General features: G+C 41.5%; 1 protein-coding gene across 2 annotated transcripts in view; it reads right to left on the reverse strand.

The window, feature by feature from the left end:
- SLC15A1 (solute carrier family 15 member 1) overlaps positions 1-16,592 on the reverse strand; it is a 118,254-nt gene that overhangs the window by 42,845 nt on the left and 58,817 nt on the right. For both annotated transcript variants that reach the window (XM_085622114.1, XM_085622115.1), the window contains exons 8-13: positions 16,480-16,562; positions 13,890-13,976; positions 6,095-6,184; positions 2,551-2,595; positions 1,804-1,836; positions 1,618-1,706 (exon numbers count right to left, since the gene is read on the reverse strand). In XM_085622114.1, coding sequence (XP_085478240.1) covers positions 1,618-1,706; positions 1,804-1,836; positions 2,551-2,595; positions 6,095-6,184; positions 13,890-13,976; positions 16,480-16,562 — 427 coding nt within the window. The remainder of the gene's footprint in view (positions 1-1,617; positions 1,707-1,803; positions 1,837-2,550; positions 2,596-6,094; positions 6,185-13,889; positions 13,977-16,479; positions 16,563-16,592) is intronic.

Raw genomic sequence — 16,592 nt, forward strand, 5'->3', positions numbered from 1 at the left:
TATGCTTACCAGTCACATGTTTCATTTGGGAAACTTTTGTCTGCAGGGGTGTACTTTGCAGTCTAAGTTGTATCTACGTCGTTGCACCCTCCAAATAGTGGTTGAGATGGAAGAGGAAAGTATTAGATAGATTTTGGTGGTACCCTGGCTTGAAGTCATAGTGACAAAAGACGGGCACTGTTCTGTCCCTGTGGTGGCATATTCCCATGTCAGTTTACAATGCTGAACTCCTAGTCAGAAATGGAATTGTTGTAGTGCTGCATTAGTAATACTGTGATCTCAGAGTGTATTAAAAAGAAGCCTATGGGTTTTCCACCAAGGGCAACTTAAAGCCGGATACACTTTTATGCAAATTTACCAGTAATGCTTCTTGTATCATAAGCCTGATATTGAAGGGATAATTTTCCCTGAAAAAATTGTGTTACCATTTGTCTATGCTCAAAATATGAAGTCATCATCCTTAAATCCCTTCAGAAGTACTGGTTCTCGTAATTGCTGAAATTCCACTTTTTTGCAAATTGTTTCCTTCCCATCCAGTAGGCAACACTGGAGTAAGGAATGTGTCACAATGACAGGTAGAAAATTCAGGTTTCAATTGGGTGGTCTAAGCAGTGCAACAGGTCTCTGAAACTAGACCTTAAGCTGCTAAAACAAAAAGCACCGCGTAAAGTCGCTGTAGTACTGGCCTGTTGAGTGAGAAGGTGGTCAGCAGAAGTATGTAAAACCCGGGGTGTCCTCAACTGGTCCTAAATGCTTCTGACTTTACTGAAATATGTTTCTGGTATGCAAGCACCGGTTTCCACAATTTTAGGTGTCCACATGTTTTTTTATTTCCAACCTTTGAGGCATACAGGTACTTTGACTTTCCAAACTAATGAAGTAGACCTGTGAATGATACAAAGCTAAAGTTGTTGTTTATGTCTGTATGAGATGCCATATACAAACACTGCCTGTACATTGTTTAAGCCTAGAGTATGATACTTACAAGTCCAGCCCTTGCAGACCTGTCTGAGGCTTCTGTTCATCATAGGCAGTTACGGCATAAAAAATAGGCAAAGTAGACAAGGGCCTAGGGGCACTCCTTTTAAGGGCCCCGCAACAATGCATCAAAATAATATTGAATTGATCTTGAAAGAAAATTACAATCAAGCTTTCTTAAAGGTTGTTTCCAAAATATAGAAAAATATAAATCAACTCAAAGAAACAAAACTTTACATTAAAGCCTCTATAGAGAAACACTGTATTAATTGTGTACCCAAATGTACCCAATAACAACTAAAAGTACATAAACCAAAGACATCAAATTCACATGTCAGTTTGTCTCTTAAAAGCTCATCTTCTGGCAGCTGTCAGTTTGTAAAACAATCTGGTGCATTGGGTATTAGGAGATAATTCATGAGAGGCGACCAGAAATTTCGACTGCCTAGGGTCCTCCACTGGATTTTATAGGGCACTGATCACAGGGGTGCCAAAGGTGCCATCCGTGTTGCAATGAGAACTGATTGCGGAAATCTGTTTCTTTTAGATTTGTTGTATGTACATTTATTGTAAATGGACATCTTTAAAGTCTGGCATCGATCCAGCCCCACCCGATACCCCTAGTTTAGCAAGACTTACGTGAAGTTGAGCTTGCATTTTCTGATCAAGGGATAAAGGCAGCCATCCACAATCGGGACAAGTATGAGGATCAGGATGGGGTTCACCGTCTGTTGTGAGTAGTAAAGTGACATGCAATTATTGAACATCTAAACACAACCTCCTGAAGAGAATGCAAACCTTAGATCACGTAACTTTGGCGCTTACCTGCATCTGATCAGGCTGTATGGTAATAGCTCCCTGGAAAAGTGAAATACAAGTAATAATGAATGAAAGAGAGAAGTAGTAATCTTATCTTTCGTTTAAGATATGTGCTCATTTTCGGTTTAACGAAAAACATATAAAGGTACATAATTTTCGTAATTTGAAAATACCAACTACAGCATTAGAGTAGTTAAAAACATTCTAGTAAAATGCTATCAGTTTATTTTAGAGAATATATAAGATTCAATTTATAAAGGTTCGATTTATCTAGTTAGCTTGCAAACAGCTAATGAACATTCTTAGTGTATCAAAAGATTTAGAGCATCTGAATAAAGGATCAGTTGATTTAATGTCCTATCTGACCGATGCCCGATGGAGCTACTTGATAGCTATAGGGGAGACGGGCTGTGGATTCCCTCCGCTACCGTCACCTACCCAGTCGGTCATTGGGCAGACTTCCCTTCGTCTCTCCTACTGTCATTTCCCTCTTATTCTCTCTTCTCACTTCCCCCTTCCCCCTCTCAACTTTATTTGGCACACCTTCCTTCCTCTTTAAATGTTTTGCTTAAACTTGATGAAACGTGTTATTGTTATCATTCTTGTAACATTGTGTAACCTAATGTAAAGCGCTCTGATACCTACGGGTCTAGCCAGCGCTATATAAAACTCATTAAATAAATAAAAAATAAAAAATGTCATTATTGTGCAGTTAGCAAAGTAATTACGAAACGAAACAAGAACAACACTCACAAAGTTTCCGTCCATTGTGGTGGCTTGCAAAGTCCATCTGGAGCCCTTCAAGAAAATAGAGGACATAAGAATTTGAGATGCAGGAGAAATACACTATGGCCTTACCTACAAACTGAAAAATCAAAACCATACCTCCAAGAGAGGTATGAGATAACCTGTGTCTATTGTTAACACTACCTTTATTGCAATACTCAAATGAGAAATATACCCAGATTGGAAGGGGATCCCCTTTTAAAACAAACACACTATTTAAGTCTCTTGGATACCCTAAAGATGTCCTCTTTAACACTACTATTGGAGGAGCACACAGATTGCCCACTTTAAACAAAAACGTAACCCTACATAATGGATAGGTAGGCACTTCTCCTGCCCTATTGTGGTCAGGCAATCAACAGAGCCCTAACAATAATATCCTTGATTTCATCAGTTTTCTATACAACATACTGCACAGCAACTTGCCAACGGGATCACTCAGTATATCGTAACCTTTGCCTGACTTTAGAGGCTTGCCCCTTCCTTCTTTGGCCTTCTGTCTCTAACATTGCATCTCCAACAAGATGCCCACCCTTTTCTGGCATCGTACCAAGTACATTTTGTCATCTTGCCAAGTCACTCCTAGCTGTGCCATTTTGCAGCAAACCATCTTCACTACCTTGAAAGTGAATTGCTTATTTAGCTCATTGAGGCACTTGCACTTTTTGCCCTTAATTTCAGCTCATGGAAGATGCCAGTTCTGTGCAGATCTTCATTCATTACAGAATTGTTCTTCATGGCATCAACAAGGATTTTTTGCTGCCCCTGCCAAACTTCTCATTGCTCTGTGTTGCCCACACAATCTTAACATGGAGGACATCCATCTCTAAATTGAAGCCAGGATCTTTGAATATCTGGGTCATTATGAAATGCATCAGGTCATCCCCTTCCACAGCTTCGACTAGGCCCACGATTCTAATTTGGTTCTGCATTGCACAATTTGCCCTGGATTCAATTCTTTTGGCCAACACTCTTTATCCATACGCCTATAAATTCTGGAAATTCTGCTTTCCTTGTTTTTCTTTTTAATCACCTTGGTTTTCACCGTTATAGTCACAAATTCATCGTCCAGCGGATTAATTGAATCATTTTGCTTATTCGTGTTGCTCTTTGGCCTCCATTTGAATTACTTAATCCTCCTTTCAGCATCTACTACTAGCTCTTAGCTTGGTGAGGGCTGCCTGAAGGTTAGTTTGGCTGGAGCTCTTCCTTTTTTCTGGTTCTATGTCTCTATCATCACCATTGCTCATCTTTCCATGGTGCTTTGGCCAAAGGAGCTTGTTTCTTTGCCCTCGGCATTTTACAATGCCTTTTACTACATCCTACCTGATAAGCATATTTGAATTCCTGATATCTTTTCCCAATATTCAGAGTTGTATGGTATTACCACAAGCTTGCTCATTTTCATGCGGCAAATTTTTCCAGATGGATTCTGGATTTCTACTATCAATTTCTTGGAACATTTGGTGCAATACCTAAATCAGTCCTAAATTCATTGTAAATGTGTCCACCAAAGATTTATTCACAATATGTTTCAGAGTATTTGATAATACAAACAATTTCTTGGAACACTTGGTGAGTACCTAAATCAGTCCTAAATTCATTGTAAATGTATCCACCTAAGATTTATTCTCAATATGTTTCAAAATATTTGATAATACTATCAATTTCTTGGAACACTTGGTGCAATACCTAAATCAATCCTAAATTCATTGTAAATATATCCACCAAAGATTTATTCACAATATGTTTCAGAATATTTGGTAAAAATAATACATGCAATTAATAGACACGCAATAAGACTCACCTAATGCAAGGCAGCTGTTATTTCATTAGAAAAACATTTACTTTGCCATTTTATGAAGCAGCAACAGATTTTAACATTGCTTCTAAGTGATGATAATGGGGTTCCTTCTCTTTTTACTAATTTATCATGGTGCAGAGCACTGTGTGGTACCAATTCTGATGATTTGTTCTTTGCAACTAAAGAAGAGGTTGCATAAATTTAGACATAACCATCTATTCTTAATGAATCAGACCAATGAAAAATCTAATTAGCTGGTGGCAGACATGGTTTAATGCATAGATCTGGTGGTAATGCTTCAGTTGTGCCCAGTTAATACAAAAGAGTGCTAATAAAACTTGTTTTTATACATTGCTGTACAATGTAGCATTACTCTTTGTAAGCACTTTAAACAATCAGTGTTACTGATCCTCAAGGTAATGGTGATCAGTGTATTAACTTTGGGAGCATGAACGTCTAAGATGACTTTGTCATAATTCACGCCAGTGATTTACAGGCCACAGGCAGATATCAGAGGCAAGTACTTTGCTGAGCCATGCTATAAGCCATGTTGCCAGCTCACTGCAACAGGTTCAGCTCAAGCCCGTGACTATGACAGAATGATGACTGGATCCAACATGTTTGGTTAAACTTCTTTGACTTGATCTAGATTTAACTAGCTGATCTGTTTTAGTTAAATTTCAGTTTTATTTGGCACAAATTGTATCACAGGGTATCAGACTACTGGACCTCATAAAAATCAAGAGAGACCAATACAATTCAAAGGGTATGTACTAAAACACATCCTGAATCCTAAAACTCAACTTCAAACTCATCTCTACGTGAAATGTACGGAGATAAAAATGGCCAAAAGCAATAGTAGGCCGGTGCCAATTTCATTCTGACAAATAACCTAGAAAACAGTCAACAGAGGAGATGAGAGGCGCAACTCTAAAGGAAGAACATTTCTGGTCTTTGGGATCAAGCTAGAAAAACGTTGGGGCAAGATCTTGGTGTTGTTGAATCTTGGAGTTTTCCGAAGATTAGCTTACTGTATAAACTCCTAGGGCATGGGTCTTCAAACTGGGGGGCCAGTCCCCTAGGGGGGCCTCGAGTGATCCCATGGAGGGCGCGAGGCATTTGTCAAAAGAAGCTTTATGCTGATAACAGTGGTTTGAGTTGGGGGGATGAGCGTCAGTAAGCTGCTCTGTAATGGGCCATCACTAGCATATTTTGCCATTTATATTATGGCTGGGAGTATGTGTCAAAAGGGTAGGGACTCCAAATATTCTTCAAACCTCCCCGCCCCCATTTCCGATAATCAAACTGTGGATACGTTTACTCATAAGTAAAGGCTTCCTCACCAGAATAGTCTGTTTGGCAATCATGTATCTCATTGCATTGTTAATGGCATAATTGGGAAAAATACTGCAGGGGCCCAATGATTTGTTTTTCACGGGGGGGGGGGCGAGCGGGAGGAGCAAAAAAGTTTGAAGACCACTGCCCTAGGGTTTCCAGTTGCCTTACTCTACCCTGCAGATGGGCTGCTTTATATGAAAGACAAATACATTTCTAATCCTGGTTCTTAAATGAACACAGTGAAGCTGTCTCAGAATAGGGGTTATGTAACTGAAACTCATTGCACCCGAAATATCATACATGCAACTGTGGTCACCCTGTCCTCAGCAGAAGCAAACATAAAATGTTCTGGTACTTAGAATCTGTTACCTGTTGATCATAGAGGGCCCAGAACATGGGGAGTGGAATGTACAGGAATAGAACCTTCACCACCATCTTGATCTGTGCAATAAGGCGCTCCTATGGTAAGAAAACATCACATGAAAAATCAGGCCAATTTTCAGGAGAAAAACAAAGAATACATCAATGCCTGTGCCATAGAAAAATCTGTTGGACTACTTCATTCTTTCTGCAAGGAAATAGGTGGAGAATCCTGGCTTGACCAAGCCTCTAGAAGGGGATATGTGGCCAAGTTTAAATCTTCCATTTTGATCCACTCAGCACACTGCTAGTGCACACATTTATATGCAGCATCAACAAGTTATTTTCTTTGAGTTTATGTTCTAACGGTCATATCTTACTGCAGTGGTACGAGTACTCACACTCGGCCAACTACTATTCTTGTTTTGCTGCTTTTGACTGTATATAGGGTTTTGGTTGTAATGTTATAGTTTTATGCAGAATCTTCTTGAGCATGAATGTCAGTAAGGTGGTGCCAGAGGCAATCAGTGGCTACCCTTTGGTATGCCTGGTTTTGCTCAAGCTGCCCTGTTCTCAGGGACCATGAAAGCATTTGCAGGCCAATAAATTATTTACCCTCTGCATTTCCCACTCCTTGCCCTTTTCTAAGACCACAAGCAACAAATAGGAGGCTGTAGAGGACTTAAGGGTGGGATGAGTGGTCAACCCTTTGATGTCATAAAAGATGGAGGGGTGTGTGATGTACCTGCGGCTACCCTTGTCAATTTGTAAACCAAGATTAATCCTGTTGAGTACAGAAATTCAACGTAGATGGACCTGCACAGGCACGGACACTTGTGTGTATGGATACTTGTATAGCGCACGACTACCCGGAGGCCTCTCGGCACTTGTACGAATACCGCTGTGGAACCCATCCTGGCTTTCCCTGTGAGGCGTCCACTCCTGGGCACCCCCAAGGTGGAGGCCAGGCATCCTTAGCGTTGTGGGGGCCGTTGTGGAGATTAAGCAAGCTATTGCCCAGAGTTGCAGAGTGGGACTCCATGATTGGAATGGCACCGAGGCGAGAATTATCAGGTCCGTGGAATTTTTTAGCCCAAGACCCGCCGAGGCAGGGAATTGAACCCTGGTCCCGGGCTAGACCTCTGCATCAGGGTCTGCCGCTCTAATCATTGAGCCACACTTCTCCACTTGTCAGAAGTCTGCATGCAACAGACCAAAAGGCTGTTTCACGGGTTATCTCCATGCTGTTAGAAACTCCTATTGCAGAATTAGGAGCGCACACAATGGAAAAGCATTGAGATGAACTGGGAGGGGCTCAGCTTTATGGTGGCATCACTGCCCAAAACTAGAGCATTAAAGGTGGCCGAGGTAAAGGTGCTATGAAACACTTGCGTCGGTAGCAGTGCAATATAAATAATGCATGAGATCTGGGCCCTACAAAAAGGTAAATGATGTATGAACTATTTATTACAGCTAGGGATGGAGCCCCTGATGCCAAATAAAGCGTGGGCAGGGGGGCTACATAGCCCCCTCCCCTATAAAAAGATGGTGGGCCCCTGGGATGGGGTCCCCTTCAGCCAAACTCGGCTCGGGGAGGGGAGCTGCTTGCTCCCCTCTCGGGTTGGCTGCCTTTAGGGAGTTGGCCACAGGGCCTGGCCGCAGGTTTGGAGTTGGCTGCATGCCGGCAGTTGGCCAAAAATGTTTTTTAAAATATTTTTTACAGGAATTCGTTGAGAATGCACAAATCTGCAGTAAAAAAAGGTTTTGGAAACAAGCCCAGGCTTCTGTACTTGTTTCTTTATACCCCCCCCCCCCCTTGTGGGCCAGGTCCCAGCGGGTGAATTTGCCATGCACTGCTAATTACCCCACTTATTACATCACGCATAACATCTTCTATAACATCTTTGGTAATATCAACATAACACTTGCTGTGACATTTTTGATGAGAGAATTGTGCATGGTGTGGGCGTGAGTTATAGTTACCATAGGGCACAAGTTATAGTTACTTGAGATAACTCTAACTATAACTGCTGAATTTATATGGTTTTGTGTGTGTAAAATCTGAACCTAACTATAACGTCCCTGTAACCTTTAGCTTTTTCAGTGAATATATATATATATATTGTTTATGTATTTGTATACCCCAAATCTAGCCAAAAAGGTAGTGGAGTGCTGTACAGAGTCAAAGGCACGCGCACAGTCAATAAGTGAGATGAAATATAGCTGGTTAATGGATTGTTGTTGCATTGTGATATAGGGTTCTTTAAAGATGTACATCTTAAATTCTTTCTTATAATGAAACAGCATTGGGTGGTCTTAATTAATATAGGAATAGTGTTCCAGATCCTAGATGGAAAAGGCCTGCTGCCTTGCTTTTTCTTTTTTACACGTCTTAGTCTCCAGTCTGATGGTAGTCTGGCTGCAGGTGTGCCGAGAGCCACCAGATATGTATGCTTGTCCACAAGATAAGCAGGGGTGCTGGTCATGATGACTTTGTAAATGACACATCTGGTTTTGAAGGTGGTATAGTTTGGCAAGAGGAGCCAATGGAGTTCTATCAAGGTAGGGTTAATGTGATAATATGTTCTCTGAGACTGGATGAGACATGATGTGACATGTATGATGCCCTTAAGGTGTGCCAGTGTGGAGTCTGGAAGCCCATGGAGCTGGTGTTGCCACCATCCAGATGTGACAGAATGAGGCCTTTAAAGCAGTGCTGAAGTTACTCTCTGGAAGACCTGGATTCACTTTCTATAGTAGAGAGAGCTGTCTTTGTTTTCTGTCACTGTGTTCCTTAAGGGTGAGGTTGGTGTCCATGGTGAATCCAAGTGACTTGGCATTTGGTGAAAGTAGGGATTCGAAGCTGTCAAAGTTCATGTCATTGGGCCTGCTTTATAATATTCCTTTCTGCTGTTCTTAGTATAGAACAGGAATTCTGTCTTGATTGGGCTCAGCCTTATGGAAGCAGTGGATATCCAGGTCTGGATGAGGAAGTGTTTGATGTGTTGGACGTGTGGAGGGGAGAAGACATTCAGGTACAGTTATGTGCTTTGGGCATATTGATGGATCGTTATGCTGTTATCTATGAGTAGAGCCCCAAGGGGCTCCTTACAGAGGCTGTAGGTGACAGGAACCCTGGGAACCACCTTATTTTGCAGACAAGACTTTCCTTTTATTGTGTGGTGGTGGCAAGGAGCATGTAGAAATGGCATCAACAATCAACATGTCTCTAATTTTAGAGAGTTTTGCCATTGGAGCCAACACTCCATTTACGAACCAACACACTACACAGTCTGTTTTTCAGCCCAGATGTTGTCAGAAGTCTTTGTGAGGCCCGGTACAAACCCCTTTTCAGAATTTGCCAGTTGGTGTATGCACCTTCGTCTAAAGTATGAAAAAGAAAAATAATTCCAGCAAAAGATAAAATATGGCATCTGCTACCCTCTAGTTTCCATATAAGCTATGGCAGGATTACGTTCAATTACAAAAAAAAGCTATAAATACATTTTGCCAAATGTAACGCAAAATCCCTTTGCTTGGAGCATAGCTTGGTCAGTAAGACTGGGGGAGTGCAAACTTCAGATTTTCTAATAATCACGCTGGCACATATTGTGGAACATTATATGAGAAGCAGCGCGTGAGGGTGGCCAGTGGAAAAGGAGTGTGGATTGTGAGGGGGAAAGGAAAACACAGTATTTTGTAAATCTTCAAAACAGAGAAGAGAGTGTGTGTGTGTGTTTTTGTTTGAGTGAATGTTTGTAATGTTATTTTATATTTATTTGTAAACCGCACGTTTACCCAGAGGTGTCTTGGTGCTAGCTCGACGGAACCCTGAAATTAGTGCTCACTTTGATCTAAAAAGCCATGTTTTGAGTGCTTTCCTAAACGAAAGTAAGGATTTCAGCGATTTTATATGAGTGGGTAATGAGTTCCAGGTTTCAGATGCACATAGCACAAAACGTCCTCCTCCACAGGAGGAGAGTCTACATTTTGAGACCATGACATTTTTTGCTGAGGAGGGGCCTAATGTCCTGGGTGGTTTATACCATTTAAATGTTCTTTTCAAGTAGTCTGGACCAATATTGTGAAGAGCCTTAAAGGTGATACATAGCGCCTTAAAAGTGACTCTTTGCCTAACTGGCAACCAATGCAGTGTCTTTAGTGCCGTGGAGGCCGATTCAAACTTTGGAATTCCCAACGGCAAATCTGAAGCTGCATTCTGCAGGATTTGCAATTTATTCATGTGTTACTGTTGCATGTTTATATTTAAGCCATTACAGTAGTCAATCCTGGACATAACCATAGAGGTGACAGCTGTCTTTTGTAAATCTGCTGGGATATAAGGAAGAATTTTCTTCAATGTTTTCAGAGGGTAGAAAGAAGCGGAAGAAACCACATTTACCTGTGACCCAAAGGTAAGTTTGTCATCAACTAGTACTCCCAAGTTCTAAACTTTTACCTGTGTAGGGAGTGACCCCAGTTCCAAGGGCCAGCACGAGGTGGACCAGAATGAAGCTTGGAAGCCAAACAGGATGACTTCCGTTTTCCCCCTATTAAGCGTCAAGCAGTTCCTTGTCATTCAAACACCACCCGCCTGCATACAGTCATGGAATCGGGGACCCCAGCTTTGTTAGTTTTTTGTTGGCGAAAGCAAGATCTTGGTCTCTTTGGTGTAGGACGCAAGATAAAACCCAAATGATCTGATGAGATCAGCCAAGCTTGTGACATAGATGTTGAACAACGTTTGGCTTAACTATGAACCTTCTGAAACCCCATGAGGAAGAGAGAATGGCTCAAAGGTGTATTCATTAAGCGCCACTGTTTGTTCACAGCCAGAAAGAAATTATCTCAAGAGGGCAAGTGCCTTACCTCCCAGGTGAAATCCGACAGACACCTTACCATACTAGACTGAAAGCTACTGTACGCAACAATGTATTAAGTAATACATTTATTAGGTGAGTGTAACACCCCAAACACCCCCTTCCCCGAAGCTATGCCCCTGCCCTTTTAGTTGTCTTTTTGAGGCGGTGCCTTTCAAAGAACATAGACTGGTGGCACCGGCTGAAGTTCCCAGACCGCAAACCAGAAGCAAACATTCAAAACTGTAATGGTGGTTAGTCATGGTTATCATCGTCCCAGCTGTCACTTTTGGAATCTTACAGTGATGAAATCTATTATGACATCATAGGAAAACAGCCTCGCATTTCTTCACCAAAGATGGAAAGAAGGAAACGCTGAAGAAACGGGCTGCCTTCAAACGTCAGCTATGGACTGGTACATACGTGACTTAAGTGAGAGTATATGTAAACTCTGCCTATTACGGCATTTATTGTTATTAATTTTCATTATTATTATTATTATTGACATGAGTTTTATTTTTTGTATTTCTGTTTATTATTACTAGTATTTTTCATCAACATCATCAACTTTATCTAAAACATTATTATTTGTACTACTATTATTGTTATTACTATTTATTTTTATTTGTATTTCATAAAGTTTTATATAGCGCGAACCAGATCCCGAGGGATATCAGAGGGCTTTACAGAAGGATGAAAGGGAGAGTAAAACTCCCGTAACAATATCAAATAAGAATGCCAAACAGTTGTGGTCACAGCAAACATAGACAAATGGTACACAGCGAGAAGAGAGGGCGAATAAAACTCCAGTCCGATATAGGATAAGAATATCAAACAGTTATAGACACAATTATCACAAACAAATGGTACACAGCGAGTAATGTGATTAACAGGTTAATAACGGGCTGCTACGGAGGGCACACCTTACGTCCGAGAGGAGCAGTGAGCACAAAAAAAAAAAACACATGATGGTAACAAACCTAACATTGCTTTTATTATTGATGTTTGTATTGATGTTTTTTATAAAAAGTTTTCTTTCTTGGCTTTTGAAATTATACATTGTAGATGTCAATCCAAATACATGCAGTAAGTCATACAGCATATATATCATTGGCAAACAGACAGGGAGTAAATAATGTGGCATGCAGCGCATCTGTCCACCCTTAATGTATCTTATCATTGTACTGCTTACAAATCATCCCTGTTAGTATTTTTCAATGATCCACCATTTCTGCCATAATAATGACTTACAAACAATCCTCCAGTTTTTCAACTCTCACCAATTAAAGATTATTAGAACATTGGAATGTTGGGAGCTCCATTGAAGACAATGGAGTGCTCCAGGCTTCTAATGGCCGGTAGAAGCCCGGAGCTCAAACATTCCAATGTTGGTCATTCACAGCTGTTGCTGTGAACGAAGGCCTCATGGAGCTCAAAGAGATGTAAATTACCTTGGTCTCACGGAGGCCTTTGTTTTATTTGTTAGAACATTCTACCCTCTAGTGGTGGAATGTTCTAATAACCTTTTAGCCTGCCATAGCTGGGCTTTACTGGCCAATAATGGCCCGTTCCCTTGGTAAAAGCTCTCGCCTTTGGCTCAGGCCTTTAATGCTGGAGCGGGCCTTTAATGGCCGGTATAGCCCGCTACGGTGGACTAGATGGCTATTGTAAATATACATTGAAACAGATAACCCAAACAGTTGCTTAGTTGGTAACCCAATGGAGTTAATTGCCTAGTCATCAGGAGGATCAGCTGATTCCCCCTGGCATTATGCATGGCAAGCGAAAACTGGTGCACTAGATGGGGGTTTGGGGAGGACCAGGGGTGGGGTCCCCTGTAAAATGGGTGCTCACACCGATAAGAGGTCATGCCCATCACCTGCCACAACCTAGGGGTCCTGGTCCAGTATTGGTGTTACTGTTAATAACTACATTTCGATATTGACATTACTATAGCCGTCAAACATAGGGTTATTTATATTACCATTATTATTTCTATCGTTAATATTATTATTGTTCTTGCTGGTATTATTAATATGTAACTATTATCAATAGCTGTAGTACTAGTAATAGGATAGGGAGAAGTAACAGAAATAGTAGATGTTGCTAAAGTATGAATACTGTTGTTCTTGTACCTCTTCTAAATCTAATAACTATAATTATTGTATGATGAGGATTATTAATTTACATAATAACAGTAAGTACTCATACTACAGCTACTATTATAATGCTCATCATCATTGTTAGAATCTTTGTTATTGTGATCATTAATGAAAATAATCATAATAATAATAGTTGCCAAATAGCATATATATTTATCTGTGATGGGCTGTGCATAAAAAAGTATGACAGGCCTATATAATAATACAAAAGTACAAATTTACAAAGGCATAATGCATGCTCCTCTTTGGTAGTAAGTGGGGATTCGAATAAACCCTGAAGAAGGCACTGGCGGCCTATGTTTACGCCTATTGCGGCTGGATTTTGGACCGGCACCTTAGAGCATGTCTGTGTGAAATCCATTTGCCTTTGTACCTGGATAGAAGACTCTAGTGCATGAGCAAATGTGCAGCCAATAAGATCAGTGGATGATGGACATGGGTGGAGGAAGATGATTGGAAGGAAGTCTGATGTGTCCCTGAGGGGATTATACCCCTTGGAAGAAAGAAATACTAGCCATGGTCAACTTACTGGCCAGGCTGGAGGACGGTATGAGCGGTGGTAGTCCACTGACATCTCTGGGGCTGTATGAGGGCATGTGTGACTAGGTGGGGACATTCTTTACACTCCCAATGAAATGGCGCATTTAGGACTGGAGGTTTCCATCTCAGGACTACATCAGTCATAATCATGAGCCAAAACGTTGAAGGACTCTGGGCATTATTTTTGCCCCTCATAGATACTCCACACAAGTGTGTTGGTGCAAAAATGCAAAAAATACTTACATCGTACTTTTCTTTAGCCCAGTCCATCCAGTGCTCCCTCTTAGGAATGGACTTGCTGCGATTCCTAAACCGGTTTTTAATGGCAAACTTTGAAAAGAACAGAAGAAATGATATAAAATCAGAAACAGAAACACCGCGAAGAACACATAACTAATCTTAAAATCTGAGAATTAGCCGAGATATGGCTTCGTATAGTGAATTATGCCATTCCGTTGCGTGGGGTATGAAAGTGCGTGCTAAAAAACAACATTCCCCCATGATCATCTACACCAAAGGATGCACCCATAAAACCCATTTTATATTTGCTTTTCTGCACAATCATGACACAACCAGAATGAGCAGGTATGCACATTTTCAATCAATTCTTATTCCAGCCAAACCTTCATGCGCACTTGGTGCAGCAGCAACCACTCCTCCTCCCTCTCCATGTGACAAGCCCTACTCCGCCCCAACCCATCTCGCTCCTTATAGAAGAAGAAAATGATAATAACATAACATTATTAACGTTGCGTTATCGTTTTCTTTTTCTTTTTACACTTAGTAGGGCGACGCCCCTCCGCCTTAGCAGAGGAGCTGCCTAAGCTCTCATACCATAGTTATACCCCCATCAGGATCACTCCCCCCATACATTTGGTCCGCTAGTTCACCCTGGACTGTTGGCAAAAAATGATCTTGCGCTGTGTATGGTGCATATGCATTGATGTACATTATATTTTTGCCACGATAACGCACCTGAACCATTTTTTACCTGCATCAGGATCCTTCTTTACTTTTGGCTTATCCCACTATACCCCGCTTTACAACGAATGGCCACCCCTGCCACTCTCAAGGGGGAATGACTGGGGCATATCCCACTATACCCCCGCTTTACAACGAATGGCCACCCCTGCCATAAGGGGGAATGGCTGGGGCTTATCCCACTATACCCCCGCTTTACAACAAATGGCCACCCATGACATTCTCAAGGGGGAATGGCTGGGGCTTATGCCACTATACCCCCGCTTTACAACGAATGTCCGCCCCTGCCATTCTCAAGGGCGAATGGCTGGGGCTTATCCCACTATACCCAAGCTTTACAAAAAATGGCCACCCCTGTCATTCTCAAGGGGGAAAATGCCCAGAACTGAAGTAGATATTAGTTGCGTTTCATGCAATGTTGGTAGTTTCTCAATACATGTGTATCTTCCAATGAGATTATATCCAGAGCTTGGTATAATATAATCCCATAGTCTTTTCCTTTCATTAGCAGAGTACAGACACCACACATTAAACAATAGAAGTTTGATTTGTATTTGGGAATTGCAATGCCTAATTTCCATGTTTAAAACTTGGAATAGGACCTATTTACTGCACTTAGTAAATGCCTCACTCCGGGGTAATGGCATTTACTGAATGTGGTAAATAGTTCACACTTATCCGACTCCCTTGTAGTCAGGGCCTTACTATGTAAATAAATTCCTTTCAGATTTCCTATATGTATGTTTAACTTCTGTGGATACTCTGAAAATCTGACATAGTCTGGTCATCTGGGGCCTACTGTGGATGCCACAGCAAGGTTTCCTGTGCCACTAGGGGCAGCTACTCCATTATGGTGGAGGAGCGTCGCCCCATTGCAGATCAAAACGCAAAATAAACTGATAACAAAGCAATTAATAACATTACTTTATTATCATTTTATTTTACCAGTAGGAACCGGAGCCGTCATCTGAGTCTTAGGGGCAAGGCCATCAGCAGCAGGAGTGGTGGGCACTGGGCACTGCTGCCAGTGCGCATGTCAGTTTGGCCGGCCATCTCAGGACGGTCAAATGGACATGCGCACTGACAACTCCCCAACTCAAGCTGCATTGCCGGAGAACAGCAGGCGCAGTCTTCCAGTGCTCTTTGGAGCGGAAAACAAGCTCAGGCCAATCCCAGCACTTCTTGAGAAGTGCTGGGATTGGCCATAGGGGAGACCGTGATGCTGTGCTCATGGGAACTACAGTTCCTGGAGCACAAGAGTATGTGGCGCGGGAGAAGAGGATCATAGAGGTGGGGGTGGGCAGCAGGAAGGTAAGTGTTCTTTACTTTTTTTTGTTTCCCCCCTCACTGCCTCCCCACTTCATATCGGCAGCAGCCGCCGCTGTGTCATAACTCGCTATTATTTTGCAACTAAGTGGAACCTGGAGGGCTTCATTACATTTTTGTAGTGTATTTTTTACCAACCTGCAGGAAGGTAGGAACTTTTTCATTTCCGTTACTGTTAATGAGTAAAATAATTTTAGTAAATGAACAATATCCCTGCATAGTGAATTCTTTTACTATATATAATTTTATAGAGTGTTGAAACTTTTGGGGAGGGTATCTTGAGTACATTATAATGCGTGAGTGACGTCTTTGATAGCACCCACTTGCATCTCCAATACTTCGCTCCATCAACTTTGTATTCATTACACCATTAGACTAAGAAGAATTTAAATAGACAGCAGTATCCACAAGCAATATTGATACCATCACAGATGAAAGAAAAGTCTGCACAATAACCCAACATATTCAGCACAAACGATTTACAGAGATTGAATTGAGCCTTCTTTAAAATGTCCATCTTACTTACACCAATACAAGAGCAAACTTGGGCCAAGACATTGCCCTGGGGAGCCACCTTCTTGTACAACGAACTTCCGCTGATAAACACAACTGCAAAGAGCAAAAATACATTTTTCAGCA

This window comes from Triturus cristatus, chromosome 8, assembly GCF_964204655.1.
Source record: "Triturus cristatus chromosome 8, aTriCri1.1, whole genome shotgun sequence".
Taxonomy (NCBI): domain Eukaryota; kingdom Metazoa; phylum Chordata; class Amphibia; order Caudata; family Salamandridae; genus Triturus; species Triturus cristatus.